The sequence below is a fragment of the Notamacropus eugenii genome, chromosome 2 (assembly GCF_028372415.1).
Source record: "Notamacropus eugenii isolate mMacEug1 chromosome 2, mMacEug1.pri_v2, whole genome shotgun sequence".
NCBI lineage: Eukaryota > Metazoa > Chordata > Mammalia > Diprotodontia > Macropodidae > Notamacropus > Notamacropus eugenii.
Window position 1 is genome coordinate 525192075 of NC_092873.1, and position 19994 is coordinate 525212068.

At 41.5% G+C, this 19994-nt stretch overlaps 1 protein-coding gene across 1 annotated transcript in view; it reads left to right on the forward strand.

Annotated features, from left to right (window-relative positions):
• Positions 1-19994, forward strand: part of CACHD1 (cache domain containing 1) — a 248813-nt gene that overhangs the window by 204332 nt on the left and 24487 nt on the right. Inside the window, exons 12-16 of the mRNA XM_072649735.1 lie at positions 507-624; positions 6319-6487; positions 8682-8824; positions 9507-9688; positions 11767-11877. Coding sequence (XP_072505836.1) covers positions 507-624; positions 6319-6487; positions 8682-8824; positions 9507-9688; positions 11767-11877 — 723 coding nt within the window. The remainder of the gene's footprint in view (positions 1-506; positions 625-6318; positions 6488-8681; positions 8825-9506; positions 9689-11766; positions 11878-19994) is intronic.

The following is a 19994-nucleotide window of genomic DNA, read 5'->3' on the forward strand; positions in this document are numbered from 1 at the left end:
GTCTTCATAATTCCCAGACCAGTGCTCTATCCACTGCACCACCTAGCTGTCCCAGAAATGACCAGAGGGATACTCTAATTATTCACAGCTGCATACCATCTTCCCTCTTTCTTTGGATCCTAGATCTAGAGTTTGAACTAGAAGGGAACTTCGTGGGCACCGAGTCTAACCTCTCACTTTATAGACCTAAAGAGGTTGCCTGGGATCACATGGGTAGCAGAGCAGAGGGTCACATGCAGAAAGATGCCTCTTTGAGCTGACTGGTTAGAACTCACTGACCAATTAGGGGAAAGGGAGAATGAAGTAAATGGTATTTTCCATGCAAAATAAATAGGATGGCTGCCTTTGCTGCATTTCAACAGCCCATTATCTCCTTCCTAAGTGAGGATCCCCAGTGTTTTAAAAACATCGGGCGGGGTTATTGACTCACAGCTTCTTCCCTTTCTTTAATTAAATGCTTAATTTTCTATTTTGCCTGAAGTACTTAATTCTATTTGCCTGCATAGCCTCCCTCTAGGCAGCCAGATTATTACAGTCCCTGTGAACTCATCGCTGTCTTGGCATATAAACAAACTTCGAGAAACTGGAAAAGAAGCATATAATGTCAGCTATGCTTGGAAGATGGTGAGTGTGTGGGGGACGGGAAAAGGGAAGTAGACACACTGCTTGCGTTCTAGGGACCAGGTTTTGGCAGAACTGGTGATGGGATGTTAAGTAAATTGACCTGCCGCTACTTTGTATTTTCAGGTCTTAATAGATCATCACCATTGTCATCATAAGTTGCCATCTTTGTTGTTACTATATGATGTCCTTGTGAGCCGGAACTGTTTCTTTTTCATCTTTGTATCTCTAACACTAAACACAGTGTCTGGCACATAGTAGGAGCTTAATAAATGCTAATGAATGACTGATTATTGAATGAGTGAATGAGTATAGGAATGGTTCCATTTTTCCATGTCTCTGTATGTATCCCCAGTACCAATAGTTAAGTACTTAATAGCTGCTGGATGAATGATGTATAACACCCAGTTATTACCTAAGTAATAACTGATGGACACAACATGGTTCCTCTGGACAGAATGATGGTCTTGGAGCCGATGTCAAGCCCTGTCTCAGACACTCAATTGCCCTATGACCCTTAACCCCCATTTGCCCTCTAGTAATTCCCTAGGACTTAACTATTGTTATAGACGGGTTGCAATATGTATTGCTGGAGGGAGTTCCAATACTAGAACTCCTTCATCTATTTGAGTAATAATAACTGAAGTTTTTGTAGACTTTAAAGTTTTTAAAGTGTGTTACACACATTAACCATGTAGCCTAGTGTCACAGTGAATGGATATGGGGTGATTGATTGAACTTTACATCAACCCTATGAGTTAATTAGCCTGGTATTGTGAACTCCCTTCTCAGAGATATTCAGTGACTTGCCTGGGATCACACAGTTAGTTGTGAGGCTTCACAGAATCACCAAATTTTAGATGTAAAGGAAGGTTACCAGGCATCCAGGCTAATCCACACACAAAAGGAATCCCCACCATAACATACCCAGCAAGTGACTGTCCACCGTCTCCTTGAAGGAGCACTGAGCACCTTTGGAGAGCCCACCTCTCTCTGGGATGGCCATCATCAATGCCTCACTGGTCCGTGGCGGATTCCCCCTACCTCTCCTCGTCCTACCCTCTGGGGCCAAACAGGACTTGTGATAGACTTCCACATGAGGACCCTTCTGGGACCTGAACATAGCTTGCCTGAGTCTTCTTTTCTCCAGGATAAACATGCCCTGGAAGCCAGGGGAAGCTGAGAGACAGTCTCTCTTTTCCATGATGGCCCTTCAAGTACTTGAAAGTAGCTGCCCTGTCTAACCCAGGCTGAATCATCTCCAGACTAAACATGCTCATTTCCTTCCAATTATCTTCATTTGACATGAACTTGAGGTCATTCCTCTTCCTCATTACCTTCCTCTGGGCTCTCTCAAGATTGTAAGTGTCTTCTTTAGTTGAGCGTGCCTAGAATTGAACCTAGTATTTCACATGAGGCCTGTCAAAGGCAGAAGACAATGGAGCCTTCACCTTCCCCCATTCCTGAAAGCTCGACCTTCTAATCCACCCTAAACTCACAGGAACATGTTCACAGCCAATCCCTCCTCTGACTCAAACTGAGCTTGTAGTCCACTAAAACCCCTAGATCCTTTTCCGATCCACAGCTTCTATCCATATCTTATTTGGATAAAAATAAGACAGTAATAGCTTTTGCTTTTATGCAGTTACTACTGAAAACACTTTGTGTACATTGATGTTTTGCATCCTCTCTACAAACCTAAAAGGCTGGTACTGCGGGTAGCTCCATATTTCCGGTGAGGAAACTAAAACCCAGAATGGTGACAGGCTACAACTGTTATTAAGCACTGACTCTGAGCAGGCATGATGTTTAGCCCTGAGGATACAAACGTAAGCCAAAAGGAACTGCGCCTGCCCAGAAGGATCTTGCTTACTAATGGGAGAAGTTGTTGTTGTTTGGGCATCTTAGTCTTATCCAACTCCTCATGACCCCATTTATGGGGTTTTCTTGGCAAAGATGCTGGAGTGATGTGCCATTTCCTTCTCCAACTCATTTTACAGATGAGGAAACTGGGGCACGTAGAGGTTTAAGTGACTCACCCAGGTTCACACAGCTAGTAGGTGTCTGAGGCCATATTTGAACTCAGGAAAAGGAGGCTTCTTGACCCCCATCCAGGTGCCCTGTTCACCATCTCGCTGCCCCCAATTCAATACTGTGACTAATTAGGTATTCCATTGTAAAGGGGGAAGGGGTGCTTTGTAAATGTGACTGTCTTGTATTCTCCCCACTGCCTCTGGTCACATGGGCCAACTCTGCTTTCATCCCTTCTAAGGCAAGCACCAACTTGTCTATAATTGTCCCATTTGACAGATGAAACTGAAGTGGAAGATTAAGAAGGAAAAAAAAAGTGGGCAACTTCTAATAAAGAAACAAAAAAGAAATTCTCTCTACTCATTAGCAAGAAAAAACGTGCGTTGAGCCTTCTGACTGATTTGTGGACAAGTCTGAGCCCTTACATGGAGCTCTGAAGAAAGGGATGTCACTGCATGAGAGTCAGGCAGATTGAGCTTAGATCAGAAATGACTGACTGAGGCCTGGGCCAGAAAACATAACAGCTACTGGGGGCTTATGGGAGGCATTTAAACAAGGTAACTTTGAGATAGAGAGAGAGATACATAGACACACACATATATGTAAGCTCATATATTTTGTACATATGTGTGTATTATCTCTCTTTCTATGTACACACATATACAAAACCCATACTTATGTTTATATGTGTGTACATATATAATACACACACCTATATAAACTCATACATATTGTATATACACACACATATATAAATTCATGTTATGTATACACACGGTGTGTGTGTGTGTGTGTGTGTGTGTGTGTATGTGTATGTGTATAAAACCCATGAACTTAAGTTAACAGCTTGAAAACTTTAAGGCCATCATGTAGCCAAAGCCTCTCTGAATGTACTGGAAAAATCTGGGATGATGTGTCCTAGGGATGGATTTGCTCTCTGGAGCCTTGCTAGTTAGAATTCTAATTTTAATTGCAATTACACAGGCATGATTTCGTCCAGGATACCCAGCAAGTGGGCAAACTAGTGAAGCAAGGAAGCTGTCCCATCTCAGGCTACCTTCCTGATGGTGTCACAAAACTTTGCTACAATGTTATGTAGTAAATTTGTTGACAAGCATACTTTTTGTTATTCAATTATGACTCTATTGTTAGAAAGATCTGAGTTCAAATCTAGCTTTAGACACTTAGTTGTTATGTGATCCTGGTCACCTAATCACTGTCTGCCTCAGTTTCCTCACCTGTAAGATGGGGATAATGATAGCACCTACTTCCCAGGGTTGCTTCAATGATAAAATGAAATAGTTTTTATAACATATTTTGTCACTAAAAGTATTATGTAAGTGCTAGCAGATTTTATTCTAAGGAAGGTTAATATCTGACATTAAGATAGCATTTTAAGGTTTTCAAAGTGTTATATCCAGGATTATAAGGCCAAATATCTAGAGTTGGAAGAGACCTCAGAGGGCATCTCATTTTATAGTTGGGGAAACTGAGACAAGGAAAGGTTGAGTGACTTGGGGCCCAGGTCCTACAGGTACCACATTTCAGAGGTGGGATTTGAACCCAGGTCCTTTGAATGCAGGTCCAGCACTGCCTGAATGCATAGTCTCATTGAATCCCCTCCACAAACCCAGGAGAGGGAAGTAGAGTAGTAGAAGCAGATGTATCTCCCCTTTGTAGATGAGACCATGAGGTTTGGAGAAAGCAGAATTACATTGAGTTATGATGCCCTTCCCTCCATGATTATCCCCAAATCTCAAGTCTGGGAGGTATCTGACAGTCCAGCCCATCTGCCTGTCTCTGAAAAAGACACTCTCCTACAACCCACCAGATAAGAGGTCATTCAGGTGTCTCTTAAAAGGAATCCTTGTGTAAGGAAAAGCCTGGCTAAACAATCACCAGACCCATGGTTGAACCCTAGTTCTCTCCTTACTTAACTACCTGTGGGACCTTGGATGGATTTACTCCTCTAGGCTTCAGTTTCCTTATCTGTAAAATTAAGAAGCCAGGAGAGGTGAGTTCTACAGACTTCCAGATAGACAGAAACAAAACTCAGCTTCCATTTAGAGGTTCTCCCCCACCCCACCTCGGGAATGAAGAGAAGCAAAAATTTAGAGCCAGTGGGACCATGGGGAACATCCATTCTATTGCTCCATTATCACTGCAGATGAGCAGACTGAGGGCCAAACAGAGAGGTTTAGTAGTTTGCCAAAGATACCACAGGCAGTAATGGAAGATTTAGAATTTGGACCTTGGTCCTCTGGTTCCAAACCCACTGCTCTTTCTGCTGTCTTGCATGATGGCTTTGCTTAAATTTTGTTTTAGTTATTAATGTTGTTATTAATTCATGACATTTTATAGATGAGGCCCAAATTTGGGCAGTCACCAAGGTAATGTGATGTTCCTGTAAGACTCCCTTATTTTTACATATCATGAGATTGAGACCCAGAAGGGGCCTTGGAGATCTCCATTTTGGAATTAAATTGGGTCAAACCATGCATCTGGCTTGAAACCAAAACCATTCATTCTCTTTCCTCACTCCCCAAACCCTTCCCCCTACTTGTGTCCCCACAGTGTGTTCCCTACCCATTCCCATTCCCATTCCCATACAAAATGTGAGCAAGCAGAGATAGTGAGGCCTGGGTCCTTAAGTCCAGTGCTTTTCACTGGACTGGGAGAGGATGCTCTTTGTCCCAGTCAAAAGTGGGAGGAGGAGAGAACTTGTGATGGAGAGAACACACCAGTGACAAACCTTAGCGAAAGCTTCCTAATCACACTTGCCCGGATTTGGGATTGATTCCCCCCACCCCACCCAATCTTCCCCTAAAAATATATTCCCAAAGCAAATTGATTTTTTTCCAATTTTACCTCTTTTAATGTGGAAAATCAGGAGTGGACCATGATACCTGTCCACTTAACATTTTCTCACATTATTTTCTAGGCCTTGTCTCTTCATCATATAAATAATAATAATAACAACTGATATGTTACAGTACTTTGAGACTGACAAAGTATTTTACAGTCTTTCATTCATTTCATCCCAACAACCTAGCAGTAGTAGTACTACTAGTAGTAGCAGTAGTAGTAGCAATAGTAGTAGTAGTAGTAGTAGCAGTAGTAGTAGTAGTAGTAGTAGTAGTAGTAGTAGTAGTAACAGTGGTCCACATTTCTATAGAACTTTAAGGTTTGCAAAGTATTTTCTACATATTATCTTATTCAGTCCTCCTAACAACCTTGGAACATCGGTACTGTTATGAATCCATTATGTAGATGAGGAAACTGTGATTCAGTGAGACTGTGCATGAGCTACTAAGTGTCTAAGGCAGGATTCGAACTCTGGACATCCAGACTCCAAGTCCATTGCCTACTCATCATACGCAGTTTTAGGTGTCCTACTACATTTGATCTTCATAACCACTCTGTGAGGTAGGTGTTATTCTTATTTTTCAGATGACAAAACTGAGGCACAACCAGGTTCATGATTTGCTCAGCTAGTAATTGAGGCTTTGAACCTGGGTCTCCTTGCCTTCAAGACCAGGGCTCTGTCCAAAGATATTTCTTCCCATCCCTCCCCACAGGAAAGGAGAGCCAACAACATGGAAAAGACACCAGTTTGCCACTGCAGCTGTCGTGTCATTGATCTTGTGTCTTTGGCATTGCTTTCAGGTGCAGGACACCTCCTTCATCCTGTGCATCGTAGTGATCCAGCCTGAAGTGCCTGTCAGACAGCTGAAGAACCTGAACACAGTGCCCAGCAGCAAGCTGCTCTACCATCGACTGGACCTGCTGGGCCAGCCCAGTGCTTGCCTCCATTTCAAGCAGCTCTCTACCCTAGGTAATGCCCTGGGAGGCTCCCCAAGTTCTACTGCTGTTCCTTTTACCAAACTATCATTGAGGATGTGCTGTGAGCAGAGCTCAGGGCATAGACTTCTTGTTGTTTATTCCTGGTTTCCCCCACAATAGATACTCAGTAAGGGTTTATTGAGTAGAGTCACAAAGAAACTTCAAAGGTCATGTAGAAGAACTTGTTGTTGATGGTGGTGGTGGTGTTCAGTCATTTCAGTTGTGTCTGACTCTCTGTGATTCCATTTGGGTCTTTTTTTAGCAAAGATATTGGAATGGTTTGTCATTTTTTTCTGTAGTTCATTTTGCAGATGAGGAAACTGAGGCAAACAGGGTAAAGTGATTTGTTCAGCATCTTACCAGTTAGTGTGTGAAGCCAGATTTGAACTTTGATCTTCCTGACTCTAAGCTCAGAGCTCTATCCATTGCACCACCCAGCTGCCATTCCTTATCTTAGAGATGAACTGAGGCCCAGAGAGATGGAGTGACTTTGTAAAATTTTACATAGGAAATAAAGCCGTCTAGTCCAATCTTCTCATTTTGCAGATAAGGAAACTGAGGCCTAGGGTGGTAAAGTGGTTTGTGTGTTGACATGCAAAGCAATAAGATCATTTCATCATATTCTGATAGATTTAGAGGTAAAAGCAAGTCATCAGATTCAACTCCCTCATTTTTCAGGGAAGGAAGCTGAGGCTCATATACCTCAAGTGCCTTATCCTAGGTCTCACAGGGAATCAAGTCATGGCTTTACCCATCAAATACAGAGTTCTCCCAAGGTGGAGATTCATCTCTCACTTCTGAGATTTTTCATAGGCTGTCTCCCTTCTTAGCCCCACCTCTCAGAATGCCATGCTCCCTTTGAGTCCCAGCTCATGGGTCTTTTCTTGGTTCCCTATTTATGTTCTCTCTTCTTCTCAAAATATCCTGCACCATGTGTGCGCTGATCTGTTTACATACAGCAGACCTCCCTTCATCCCAGAGGATGCAAATTTCCTTTGTTTTTATATTTCCAGAGCCACACTTGGTGCTTTATGCATAGTAGGTGCTCAAGAAATGCTAGTTGTCCTGGATTAGATGTGTTGATTTTGTTGGGATGTTTTCATTTTAGAAAAACATCTCCCAGTCTTCCTCAGGTGCCACGTTTGGGAGTGGTGATGCCCCTGGGTTGTCCCAGCCCATGGTGGCAAAGCACGAGCTCCAACTGGTTTGCTCATGGGAAGGCTCTGAGTCAGAGGTGGCTGTGAAGGCCTAGTGATGGAGGAGCTGCTTCCTAAGTGCACGAAGTCCTATCAGTAGTTGGACAAGAGGGTGATCCATCTGGTAGTTCTGAAAGACCATTGACCAAGATGTGATCTGTGTTGGTGGAGACTCATGGAATTCCACAGGTGGAATCCCTGATTCTGGAAGATTGGAAAAAGAAAGAAAGAAGCTGATCTAACAGGGCTTCCTTGGAACAGGAATCTACACTGCTTAGTCAGCTAGCCAGCCAATCACCATCCATTTATTAAATTCTCCAAGCAGATGCCTATCTCCATTGATAAAGGATGTTTCCTCACCAGGCTCTTTACTGAGCACCTAGGATACAAAGAAAGACAAAAAAGGCCCTCAAGGGTTTACACTCTACCAGAAGAGATAGCACATTCATAGATGAAGAAAAAAGCCATATATATATTTTTAAATGCAGTGATTGAGGAAGAGAAGGGAATTTAAAGTGCTCGGCACTGTTAGACACTTTAAGAAATATTATCTCATTTGATGAGAAGGAGGGAGGGAAATTTAAGAACCAAATGGTTAGAGAAGGTGGCAGCCTTATTGGGCCCTGAGTGGATTCTAAAAGGCAAAGGTGAAGAGAAAACTATGTCCCATTGGGGAGGATAGGAAATACTACTTAAGGTGGTTTTTAAAGGACAGGTAAGAATTTGACAAGCTATTAGCTGTGGAGAGCACATTCCAGGAGGAGGGAACCGTATGGGCAAAAACATGGAGGTAGAAAAATGAGCGGTAGGAAGAGTATAGTGGTGATGATCCATCATCTAGTTTGACTGGTGTATAGGATTCTTAAAGGGGGCATGATGGGAGATAATACTGAAATACAACAGAAAATGGACTGAGTGACTCTTGACTCTTCAGGATTTGAATGAAAATTTAGTGGATTTTAATTCTTTTTTTACATGGGTGTCTTTCAGAAAGTCCCACTGTTATGCTATCTGCAGGCAGTTTTTCTTCCCCTTATGAGCATCTGAGCCAACCAGAGACCAAGCGCATGGTAGAACACTACACCGCCTACCTGAGTGACAACACCCGCCTCATCGCTAACCCTGGGCTGAAAGTAAGCACTTGTCTGTGGATTGTTTAGGGATGCACATCCCTGGGGGTGGCCTCCAAGCCTGAGGCAGTGATCCTACAGTGTGGGAACTCTGGGCCCAGGCCATGCCTCTCAGCTGGAGGAATGATGGTAGACAGCATATGACTTGGCCACAGCTGATCAGTGGGGACTCCTCTGATGGATTAGGAAGCCCTGCCGACTAGCTAAAGAATCCTTTTCAGGCTTCTGATGCACCATAGGTTTTCAAGGGTGGAGAAAGGGGGAGAGCTGAGTGTGAAACAGAGGGCAGTAAAGTCTTTGGAGGCCCTCACTTTCCCAGGGGAAAGATGTGAAGCATCCCTGCTGTCTGTGGTTAGGGAAAGATGATCCAAGATCCCAAAAAAGCAAAGATGAGATTTGTTTTTTTTAATGAGATGAGATGTAGATTTTTCTTCAAGGGCCCAGTCCTAGAGAGGACAAACTTTTGGCTATGCTTATATTCACTGAAATATATTTAATTTGTAATCAATCTTTGTTCAAGTTTGGCTGCGCCCATCTGGTGTGAGATGGCTTTAAAGAAGTAATTGGGTTTGGATTCTCTGTGCTGGGTCTTTGGGAAGCCCTGCCAGCAGTTTACTATCTAATTTTAAAAAAAAATGTGAGTCTTAAAGGATCCCTGCTATGCCCCCCCACCTTTGTCTCACAGTTCTCTGTCAGAAATGAAGTAATGGCTACCAGTCACGTCACAGATGAATGGATGACACAAATGGAAATGAGTAGCCTGAATACTTACATTGTCCGCCGTTACATAGCAACGCCCAATGGAGTCCTCAGAATTTATCCTGGCTCACTCATGGACAAAGCATTTGATCCCACTAGGAGACAATGGTAAGTTTTAGGGAGTTCCATGATCAGAGGGTCCCCCCTGCCCATTTCTTGAGAGATATTAAACAGAGACAAAATAAAATACCCTGAGTGATTTACCTTAAAGGAAGAGACTGATGGCAGTAAAAAATATATTTTTTTGAAGAGGTTTTAATTTGTCATTAATGGAAGCATAGTATTTTCAAACTCTGTGGAAGAAGTTGCTCTGTTTTACCTATTCACAAACATTTCCATGCTACAAATGTCTTCATTTATTCTCCACAACATATTTCAATTCAAACCATATTTTTAAAGTTCTTCCTTTAGGTTTCTATTCCTGATGCCAATTGTATTGATACTTTTCTAGATACTTCTCTATAATGAAAATAGATGAAATTCACAGTACCCATCTGTATACTAGATATCACTAGGGCCCAGGCTACATAGCTGAAATGAACAGAACCCAGTCTGTACAGCTGAAATTAGCAAAACTGTCAAATTAGTCTAAATTAAAAGAACCTAGTTATCATAATGGGAATTAATAGAACTTAGTCTATACAGCTGAAATGAACACATCTGTCAAAATAACCGAAATTAACAGAACCCAGTCTGCATAGCTAAAATTAGAAAAACCACCAAATTTGCTGAAATTAACAGATCATAGATGAAATTAATAAAAATGTATCTCTGCAGCTAAAATTAATAGATTTATCTAAGTAGCTGAAATTAACAGAACCCAGTCATAGCTGGATTAACAGAACCAAGTTATCATAGAGAACTCAGTCTATATAGATGAAATTAACAGAACCCAAGTCTTTATAGCTGAAATTAATAGAACTGTATCTTTGTAACTGAAATTAACAGAATTGTCAGCATAGTTAAAATGAACAGAGCCCAGTCTTTATAATTAATTTAATGGAACCATGTCTGTTTAAAGTAATAGAATCATCAGCATATCTGGAATTAACAAAACCCGCTTTGCATGTTTTGAATTAGCAAATCTCAGTTCCCATTGCCTAGTCTCCCCAAAATACCATTCTGGCTATCACATAGGTTAAGATTGCCTCCTGTAAACTCAAAAATGCCCTCTTCCATGTGGGCATTGCTCTTATGGGTATTACTTTTAAATGGCAAAAGCTAATCCATGGAGGCTGCAGGGAAATTCTGTAGAAGACAAATAGGATTGATAAACTCCTTTGGGAACTGGCCCTTCCTAGCCTCTCATCCTTTTCCATAGGTGGCAAGTGCTTGAACTTTTTTTTAATCTAGTCATTCCTTTTTCTTCCTTTACCTAACCTCCTTCTATCTGTAAATTAGCAGCATCCATTGTAATTTGAAGCTTTCCCTTCCTTTCAGAAAAGTGTAGGGCTTAGGCTGCCTTTAAAAAAAAAGGGGAAATGTCAGAGCCTCCTGACCAATAGAGAAGGGCAGAAGTCAGAATGTGGGACAATCACAGGGTTTGACAACATATTTACAAACAAGATCCAATAACTTTCATGTACTTTAGGGTACCATAGGTAAGATTTATAGCTTAGCATAAGTAGGAACAAGAATTCTACTCTAAAATTCTTAGAATTTCCATAAAATACTAAGAGTTATCTTTACTGAGGCCATTTTTATATCAAAAGCATTTGTATTCTATGTGTATTTTTTATAGTGGGCAGTGCTTGCTGTTTATCCATAGACTTAGAAACTGTTGAAATCAAAATTTTGCATTTTTGAGCCCTTAATGATGAAATCAAAAATACTTTCCACATGGGTTTATGATCTTTGGAAGGAGGTTGATGTAGCTTGCTTCAAATAACACCTTTGTTGCATATCTCCTGTGTGACTTTGAATAAGTTACATTAGTTCCTTGGACCTCAGTTTGCTCATCTGTAAGATGAGGAGTTGAGCTCACTGATCTCAGCAGTCCCTTCCATCTTCTTTTATTCCATGAAGTCAAAATCAGTATTTCATATGTCTAATGACACACATTTTCATTTAAAGAATATTTATTACATGCCTTTGGTGATCTAGGAGTACTGTGTTAGAAGTATGTTTCAAAAATCAGAAACTTTGGAGAACATGAACATGCTGTGCCTTCTCTTGGTCTTTCTTAGGTATCTGCATGCAGTGGCTAACCCTGGGCTGATTTCTTTGACTGGTCCATACTTGGATGTTGGAGGAGCTGGCTATGTGGTTACAATCAGCCACACAGTTCATTCTTCCAGGTAACACTTTCATTTCTGGGGCATTTTTCAGCCTGCCAAAAAGACTCTTTAGATCTCAATGAATGAGGGCTTCTTATTTAAATACAAGGAAACAGTGAAAACCATGAGTAGATGCAATAGCTTTAAGCTGGAGCAAGGTACACGTATGGGGAATCATGATATGGGAAGTCTTACATAGGAAATAAAAGAAGAGGCACTGGACAGACACATGTTGGGGCCATAGATTCCCTACTTTGCAATTTTTACTGGTATGACCCTGTCAAAGATACTTCCCCTCGAGTTCCTCATCTATAAAATGAGATTGGAGTTCAGGAATTTTAACCTCTTTTGGAAAGGAATGAAGAAGGAAGGAAGGAAGGAAGGAAGGAAGGAAGGAAGGAAGGAAGGAAGGAAGGAAGGAAGGAAGGAAGGAAGGAAGGAAGGAAGGAAAGAAGAAAAATTAATTCTATTGAAATAAAGATGTAATTTTTCCCACTCAACTTCATAGATGATCCTTAAAGCTATCCCTACTCCCATTGAGTCTACACCATTAGGTCAAGAAACTCTAGACCAGATGACCCTAATGTCCCTTCTAGCTTTAAATATATAATCCTTTGAATGGGCAACTTCTAAAGGAAATAAAATTATTGAATGGAGAAGAAAAGTGTCCTTGTGTCTGACTCCTTGGAACTTTCCAGAATCCTTGGGCGGTTGAAGGAGTACTGGAATTGGTGTACAGTGACCTGGCTTCTCATTCTAGCTTTGTCACTTATTTTTTAGGTTTGAGATCTTGAGCAAGTCACTGAAACTTTCTGAGTCTTCTGAGTCATTCATCTGTAAAATGGGATGCTAATGAATGAATAAGAAAGTGCTTAATAAAGGTTTAGTAATTTAAAGCATTTATTAAGCACCTACTATGTGCCAGGCACTGGGAAGGAAAGTATTCCTGATCTCAAGAATCTTACATTCTATCAGGGGAGGCAGCCTCTGAATAGATAAGTATAGAAAAAATAAATACAGGGTGGCTTCGAAGGGGAGATGTCAGTAGTAGTAGAGGAATCAGGAAAGGCTTCATGTAGAAAGTCAATCTCAAGTTGTGTCTTGAAGGAAGGGAGGGATTCTATGATGTGGAAATGAGAAGGGATGGCATTCTAGGCATGAGGGAAAGCCAGTGCAAAGGTGCAGAGGTGCAGGTGGAGGATCTTGTCTGAGGAACAGAAAGGCTAGTTCAGTTGGACTGTCAAATATGTGAGAGAAGTCATGTCCATTGAGGCTGGGAAGACAGTTGGGAATGGGCTGTGAAGGACTTTAAACATTCAACAGAGGAGCTTATGTTTAAACATGGAGGCAATAGGGAATCACTGGAGCGTGTAGAATAGGGGAGTGACCTAGTCAGGCTTGTAAGTAGCAACAATGATAGTAATAAGGTTTGCAACGTACTTTACTCATTTTATTCTCAACAACCCTGGGAATTTGGTACTATTGTGATCTCCAGATTACAGATGAGGAAACTGAGGCAAATAGTGGTGAAGTGACTTGCCCAGAGTCACATAGCTAGAAAGGATCAGAGGCAGGATTTGAACTCAGGTCTTCCTGATATGGGGTCCAACACTATCCATTGTGCCACTATGCTGCCTCAAGTCATTTTGGGAGAAGTATATAGAATGAACTGGATCAAGGAGAGACTGGAGGAAGAAAGGCCTTTGAAGTAGGTGTGGGTTTGAATGAATCTGGTGGCTGGGTGAAAGGATAATAGATAATAGGAGTCAGTTAGCAGAGACTACAAGATGGTGCAGTTTACTTTATGTATTGTGTGAAGGACAGTCTGGAGTCAAGGATGGTTCTGAACTCCATTGTATAAAGCCCTTTGCTAAGCATTGAGGATACCAAGAAAGGCAATCCCTATCTTGGGGGAGCTTACAGTCTAATAGGGGAGAGACTATGGTAGTATAAAGATGATTATCCCCATTTTACACAAGAAGAAACCAAGTCTGAGAGACTAAGCAACTTTCCTGTGGTCACATGGCTAGTCATTGTCTGGGGCTTAATTTGAACCCAATGTTTCCTAACCCCCTCTGCTATTCCACCTCTTTCTAGATTTCCAGATGCAGGCTTGGTGTATATTTCCCATTTGGATACAAAAGCTTTGTGAAAATTCCTCAAGATTGCTGACAAATTAGGTTTTGAGCTTATAGCATACAAGCAAAAGCTATCTATGCAGAAACAAATATGAAGGACATTTTGCGTGGAGATCTAAAGATAAACAGGTCTGGAAGACAGGCTGTTCTAATCCCTTAATGATATGGATAGATATTCCACCCACCGCCACCCCCAGTACCTGGAAAGCACCCTTAGCTGAATAACACCATGTTGCTCAGTTACGGGAATGCTGAGCACCAACCAGTTGAGTCAGCTACTTATTCCCATGCCACCTTGGGCAAGTCTCTGGGTCCCTCTGTGCCCCCAACCCTTCCTTTGTAAAGTGAGGGGTTAGCAGGCCCCTTCCCTGCCAGCTGCTGCTGCTGCTGCATTTTCTCTGACTCTCTTCCAGGCTTGGCAGGCTCCCTTCTCACCCCTGACTCCTGACTTCTTTGAAAGCTTAGCTCAAATCCTACCTTCTTCAAAGAAGCCTGGCCCAATTCTCACTGCAAATACCTTCCCTCTGAGACTATCTCCAGCTTACCCTGTAGAGATTCTGTTGGTACAGCGTTGTTCACATGTTGTCACTGCCATTAGACAGTGAGCTCTTAGAAGACAATGTCTGTTTTTGCCTTTCTTTGTATCTCTAGGACTTAGTACAGTGCCTGGCACACAGTAGGCACTTAATCAATGCTAACTGGCTTAATTTTATGATTGAGAGTAGGCTGAGGTCTTAGTGAAGAGGAGACAGATAGATATTGAAATAAAAATAGCTAGAAATATGGATGGATAAATAAAAGAAAGAGATGGAGAGGAAGGGATGAAGGAAGCATTTATTAGGTGCCTAATGTATGCATCATACAGATGAGGAAATGGAGGCAGACAGAAATTAAATGACTTGGTCAGGGTCACACGGCTAAGAAGTGTCTGAAGGGGCATTTGAACTTAATCCTTCCTTAACTCTAGATTCAATTCTTCATCCACTTTGCCACCTAGTTACCTAATTATTAATGAAAAGCAATTGTTAATGGTTATCACTTCTGGGCCCAGTTGAGCTGATCTTGGCATGAGGCCGTACAAATTTCCCAACTTCCAGGGTAGAGATAGACAGATAAAGAGAGATTGTTTGATCTTTGAACCATCAGAAAAGTAGTCTTCTGTCTACTATTTCTTACAGAGAAGGTGAGGAGCCCCAGTGCCCCCAAATATTCCATTATCTGGGGGAAAAGAAGCAAGACAGAGACAGGGACCCAAAATGCCTCTCCTATCGCCCTCTTCAAGGAGCGGTGCTCAAGAGAAAACAGCCTCCAAAGTCTTGTGCCTCGAGATCCACTTTTGACTAAAGTCCTCTTCAGGTCACATGCTCCTAACAGTGTTCCTTATTACCAGGATCTTGGTCTGCTCACCTCTGTCCTCTGGATAATTGGACATACTGCCATGTAGTAGTCTAAGCTCTGCCAGCTCAGGTCACAAGAGATGGTGTTTTCTTTCCAAGGAAGAGATCACGTTACATCAAAGGGGTCCTGTCCTATTTGTAATAGAAATCTGCCTCCCCAATTCCATGATTCATGGGCGCTACAGTTTTTAATCAATGAGTCCTACCCAGTGCCTATTTGTTTGAAATTTCTTCCCCCTTGGTGGGAATAAGTGGAGGGGCTTACTTAAATGTTTCATCTTAGACATACAAGGCTTTTCAAATTATTTCAGTGGTGGATAAGAACAAAATAGTGGAATTCAGGCTACCTCAGATTAAATCCACCTTTGCCTGTGCCCTAGCCTACATCTTCATGCTAATCAGTGTTTTAGCATCAATTGACATTCAGACAGCGAGGTGGCCCTGCAGTGAATAGTGCTGTACCTGGAGTCAGGAAGACTCATCTTCCCGAGTTCAAATATGGCCTCAGACACATATTAGTTGTGTGACCCCAGGCAAGTCACTTTACCCTGTTTGACTCAGTTTCTTCATCTGTAAAATGAGCTGGAGAAGAAAATGGCAAACTACTCCGATATCTTTGCAAAGAAAATCCCAAATAGGGTTACAGAGAGTCAGATATAACTAAAAAACAATTGAACAACAGTGTTTAGAAGCTATGTTGTGATTCCATAACTTGTGTTGTTGTCCTTATCCTGGATAAAAATTGTTATTTTTGTTATTTGGAGTTTGGTAGAGTGATGAGGGCGTGCAATCACTGATTAAGATACTGGACAGGTATCCATTTTGAATAGAGAAGGAACATGGCTGCATTTTATCTTTAGAGCAGAAATATCAGTTTGTCTCCACTGAGATCATCTTCCACAGTTGCTAAGGTAACAGCATATCTCTGAAATGCAGGTTAAAAAAGTAGGAACGCCAAGCATATAAATGAACACCATGCAGTTTACTACTGCTCTTTGTCATGACAATAAAGTCATGTAGTCTTATATTGGAAGGAAACTTCTAGATCATCTAAGCCAACCCCCTGTCTCAGATTGGAATATCTAGGTGTAGGGACTAGACCCATTGTTAAAAGGAATTCCCAATATGAAATTTCACTTTACCAATGTAAGTCAGCCCCATTTAGCAATGTACCAGCTCAGAGAGTTGCCTAGATCCCTAGGAGGTTGTGAGTTACCCAGAGTCAAACAAACAATATGTGTCAGGACTTCTTGGTTTTGAGACCAACCCTATTCCATTAAGTAACCTTTTCCATTTGTTGGTTACAAAAGAAGGAGAGAGAGAGAGAGAGAGAGAGAGAGAGAGAGAGAGAGAGAGAGAGAGAGAGAGAGAGAGAGAGAGAGAGAGAAGGAAGGAGAAAAAAGAGAGAAGAGAGGAGAAAGAAAAAAGTGAAGAGGAGAGGAGGAGGAAAGACCTTGTTGAATTTAATAGAATTGAAAATGTCATCCCCAGAAATCTGGCAGAATTTGAATTGTATTCTTAATTAGATACACCTTCATAGTCTACCAACTACAAAAAATGCAACCCAATCAAGGCTATAAGGAAAGTGACACAACAGAGTTCCCTGCTTGACCCTGTGCTCTTTAACAATATTATCAGTTACTTTTATGAAGGCAGAGATAACATGTTATCATATTTGCAGATGATACAAAACTGGGAGGAAACTTTAACACATATGGTAACGCTCAGGATCTGAAATGATCTTGACAGCTTACAACGTTGGGTGGAACCTAAGATGAAATTATTAGGATTGATTGACCACTGAACAAGCATTTGTTAAGTGCTCTGGATACACTAGGTACTGGAGATAAAAATATACAGAATGAAACAATCCCTGCCCTCAGGGACCTTACCTTCTCTTTGGGGAGACAACATGTATGTATATGTGTGCCTATACAAAATAAATATATGGTAGTTAAACACAAAACAAGGAGGGAGGAAACTCACAGTTGGGGGGGGGGATCAATGTAGTCTTATACTTGGGTCTAAAAAAATCAACTTCATGGGAGATCCATGGATAGACAGTACTCTGCCAGAAAACATTCATAGATTTAAAAGGGAGCCTAGAATTAAGTCATATACTCTTTATTTTGCTTTAAATGAGGAATGTTGGGATTTTGAGTCACTAGTATGATGGAGTACCAAAAGAGTTCATGTGTGACCATAGATTGCTTTAAGAGAGTTAGACTATTCATGTAGAAGGAGGTTGACAAACTGGAAAGTGTCCAGAAGACAGAACCACAATGGTGTCAGCCAAGTCAATAAGCACCTCCTCTGTACCAGAGCCTAAGTGCTAGGTCCGTAAAGTTCTCAAAGGATGGAGGGTCACTTTTCAGGGCCAGTGAATGGCATTCTTGTTCAGGTTCAGGCTGTACTCGACAGCCGCCAATGTGTCTTCCAATTTTGAATTTCTGTGATTCTGTGATATTGACATACTTTGCATCACACCAGGACCTTGGTAGAGCAGAACAGAATGAAATTCTTTTTAGGATTCTCAATCTTGGGCCCCCCCCAAAGGAGTCTATTTACCTAATAAGGGTAACTGTCCATAAATACCACATGAGAAGCAAGTCACTTCTTGTTTTCATCATTTGTAAAGTACAAGAATTGGATCATATAATGTCCAGTGTTCCTTGTAAATTCTATGATCTCGTGAATCCAAAGGGCAGCGCTGATATGAAGATAATACACAGGGTATCCCAAAAGTCTTAGCAAAGCCTCAATAGCTTTGAAACTGCACTAAGACTTTTGGGACATGCTGTTTTCATTCACTCTTCCATATGAAATGAGATTGAGTAAGATAATAATTGCACAGTGCCTAGCACATCTATAAATGTTAAATATTATTAGCTATTATTATTACTCTTATTTAGTGGTTTCAATAGTTTAAAGTAACCACAAATACCAGTTAAAACCAGAGGGGGGCAGTAGACCTATACAAAAAGTCTGATTTCAAAGGCAAGCTCAAATTTAGTGTGACTTGTAGAAAATCTTCCATTAGGAGAAAGGCCCTTCTAAAACTCATTCTATCCATTTTTCTGAAGTCTTCAGTCTGTAGGTATTTGTTTTCCTTTTGTTGTTGCTCTCCAATAATATGCTAAGTAAAAGCAGAGAAGCTCTAGTCCGAGGGCCAGTCCCATGATGGCAGGGAGAGATCTCAAAGAGTCTATGGGAGAGGGAGCAGTGGACAGATGAGCATTTAGGTGCCTCTCTCTGATTCTCCAATGAAAATGAAGCAGCTTCCCCAGAAAGCACAGAAAGAAGCATGCTGGAGTTCGAGTCTCACCTCAGACACTTACTAGCTGTCTGATCTTGGGAAAGTAACTCAATCTGTGGCTCTTTCCTCACCTTTAAAATGGGGATGAGCTCTGTAACTACTTCTTAGGATTTCCATGATGATCCAATGAGATAATATATGTAAAGTGGGGTTTTTTCTTGCTGTATTATAGAAGTTGTTGTTATTGTAATATGTTACGTTTGGCTCACAAGTGAAGCTGGGGTGCTAGGGTGTTTACACGTAGGTAAACATTCACATTGAGAAGGCCTCTGACAGTTGAGCACATCCAAGGGAAAGCAGCTGAGATGGTGAGAGTGCTGGAGACCCTGCCAAGTGAGTTTCAGTCAAATGAACTGTGAATGTTTTGCCTTGGGAAGAGGAGAGTCAGGGGGATCTAGAGCTACATTTCAATATTGAAGGAGTCATATTGAAGAGGGATTTAGTTTATTGTGCTCAGCCCTAAGAGGGTCTTCCTAGGATCCATGAGTGAAGTTACAGATGGGCAAATCTGGACTTCACTTGAAGCAGATTTCTGCTCAAGATACCCTGCCCTGGGGATGGAGGGGACTCCCCATCACTGGAGGTCTTCATGTGGAGGCTGGATCATCTTTGGAAGAAATGTTTGTTTGGATCTGGCTCAGTCTAGTTGGTCTCTGAGATTCCTTCCAACTTGGCCATTCTGTGGTTCTATACATTCTGTTCTCCAGAGAAACAAGATATAGGGGAGAACCTGCCCTGCCAGAACTGACCAGGACTAAAAAGAGATAGACGTTGAATATGAACTGCTGTCCTTTACCTCTTCATGTCTTTGCTTCACATCCTTGTACGAGAGCTAACAATTCCATGCCACTTAATGTTTTCCAACTACTTTTCATGCATCACATGGCTATGAGTGTCTAAGGTAGGATTCAAACCTGGACCTTCATGATTCTGAGTCCAGCTCTCCATTCATTTCATCATATGTATCTCTGTGAATTCTGACATAGTGAGGTCATTTTGGTCCTCTTCAAGCAAGCACAGTAACCAACTGTATTGAGGGATAGGTAGGTAGATGGATGGATGGATGGATGGATGGATGGATGGATGGATGGATGGATGGATGGATGGATGCATGGATGCATGGATGATAGATAGATAGATAGATAGATAGATAGATAGATAGATAGATGCATGTTCTTATTTATCATAAATGAACGAGAATGCATTTGTTAAGTTTTAACTGTGTGCCAGCCAGGCATGTGGATTTAAATACAAGCAATCAAGGCAGCCCTTGCCGCTCAAAGACCT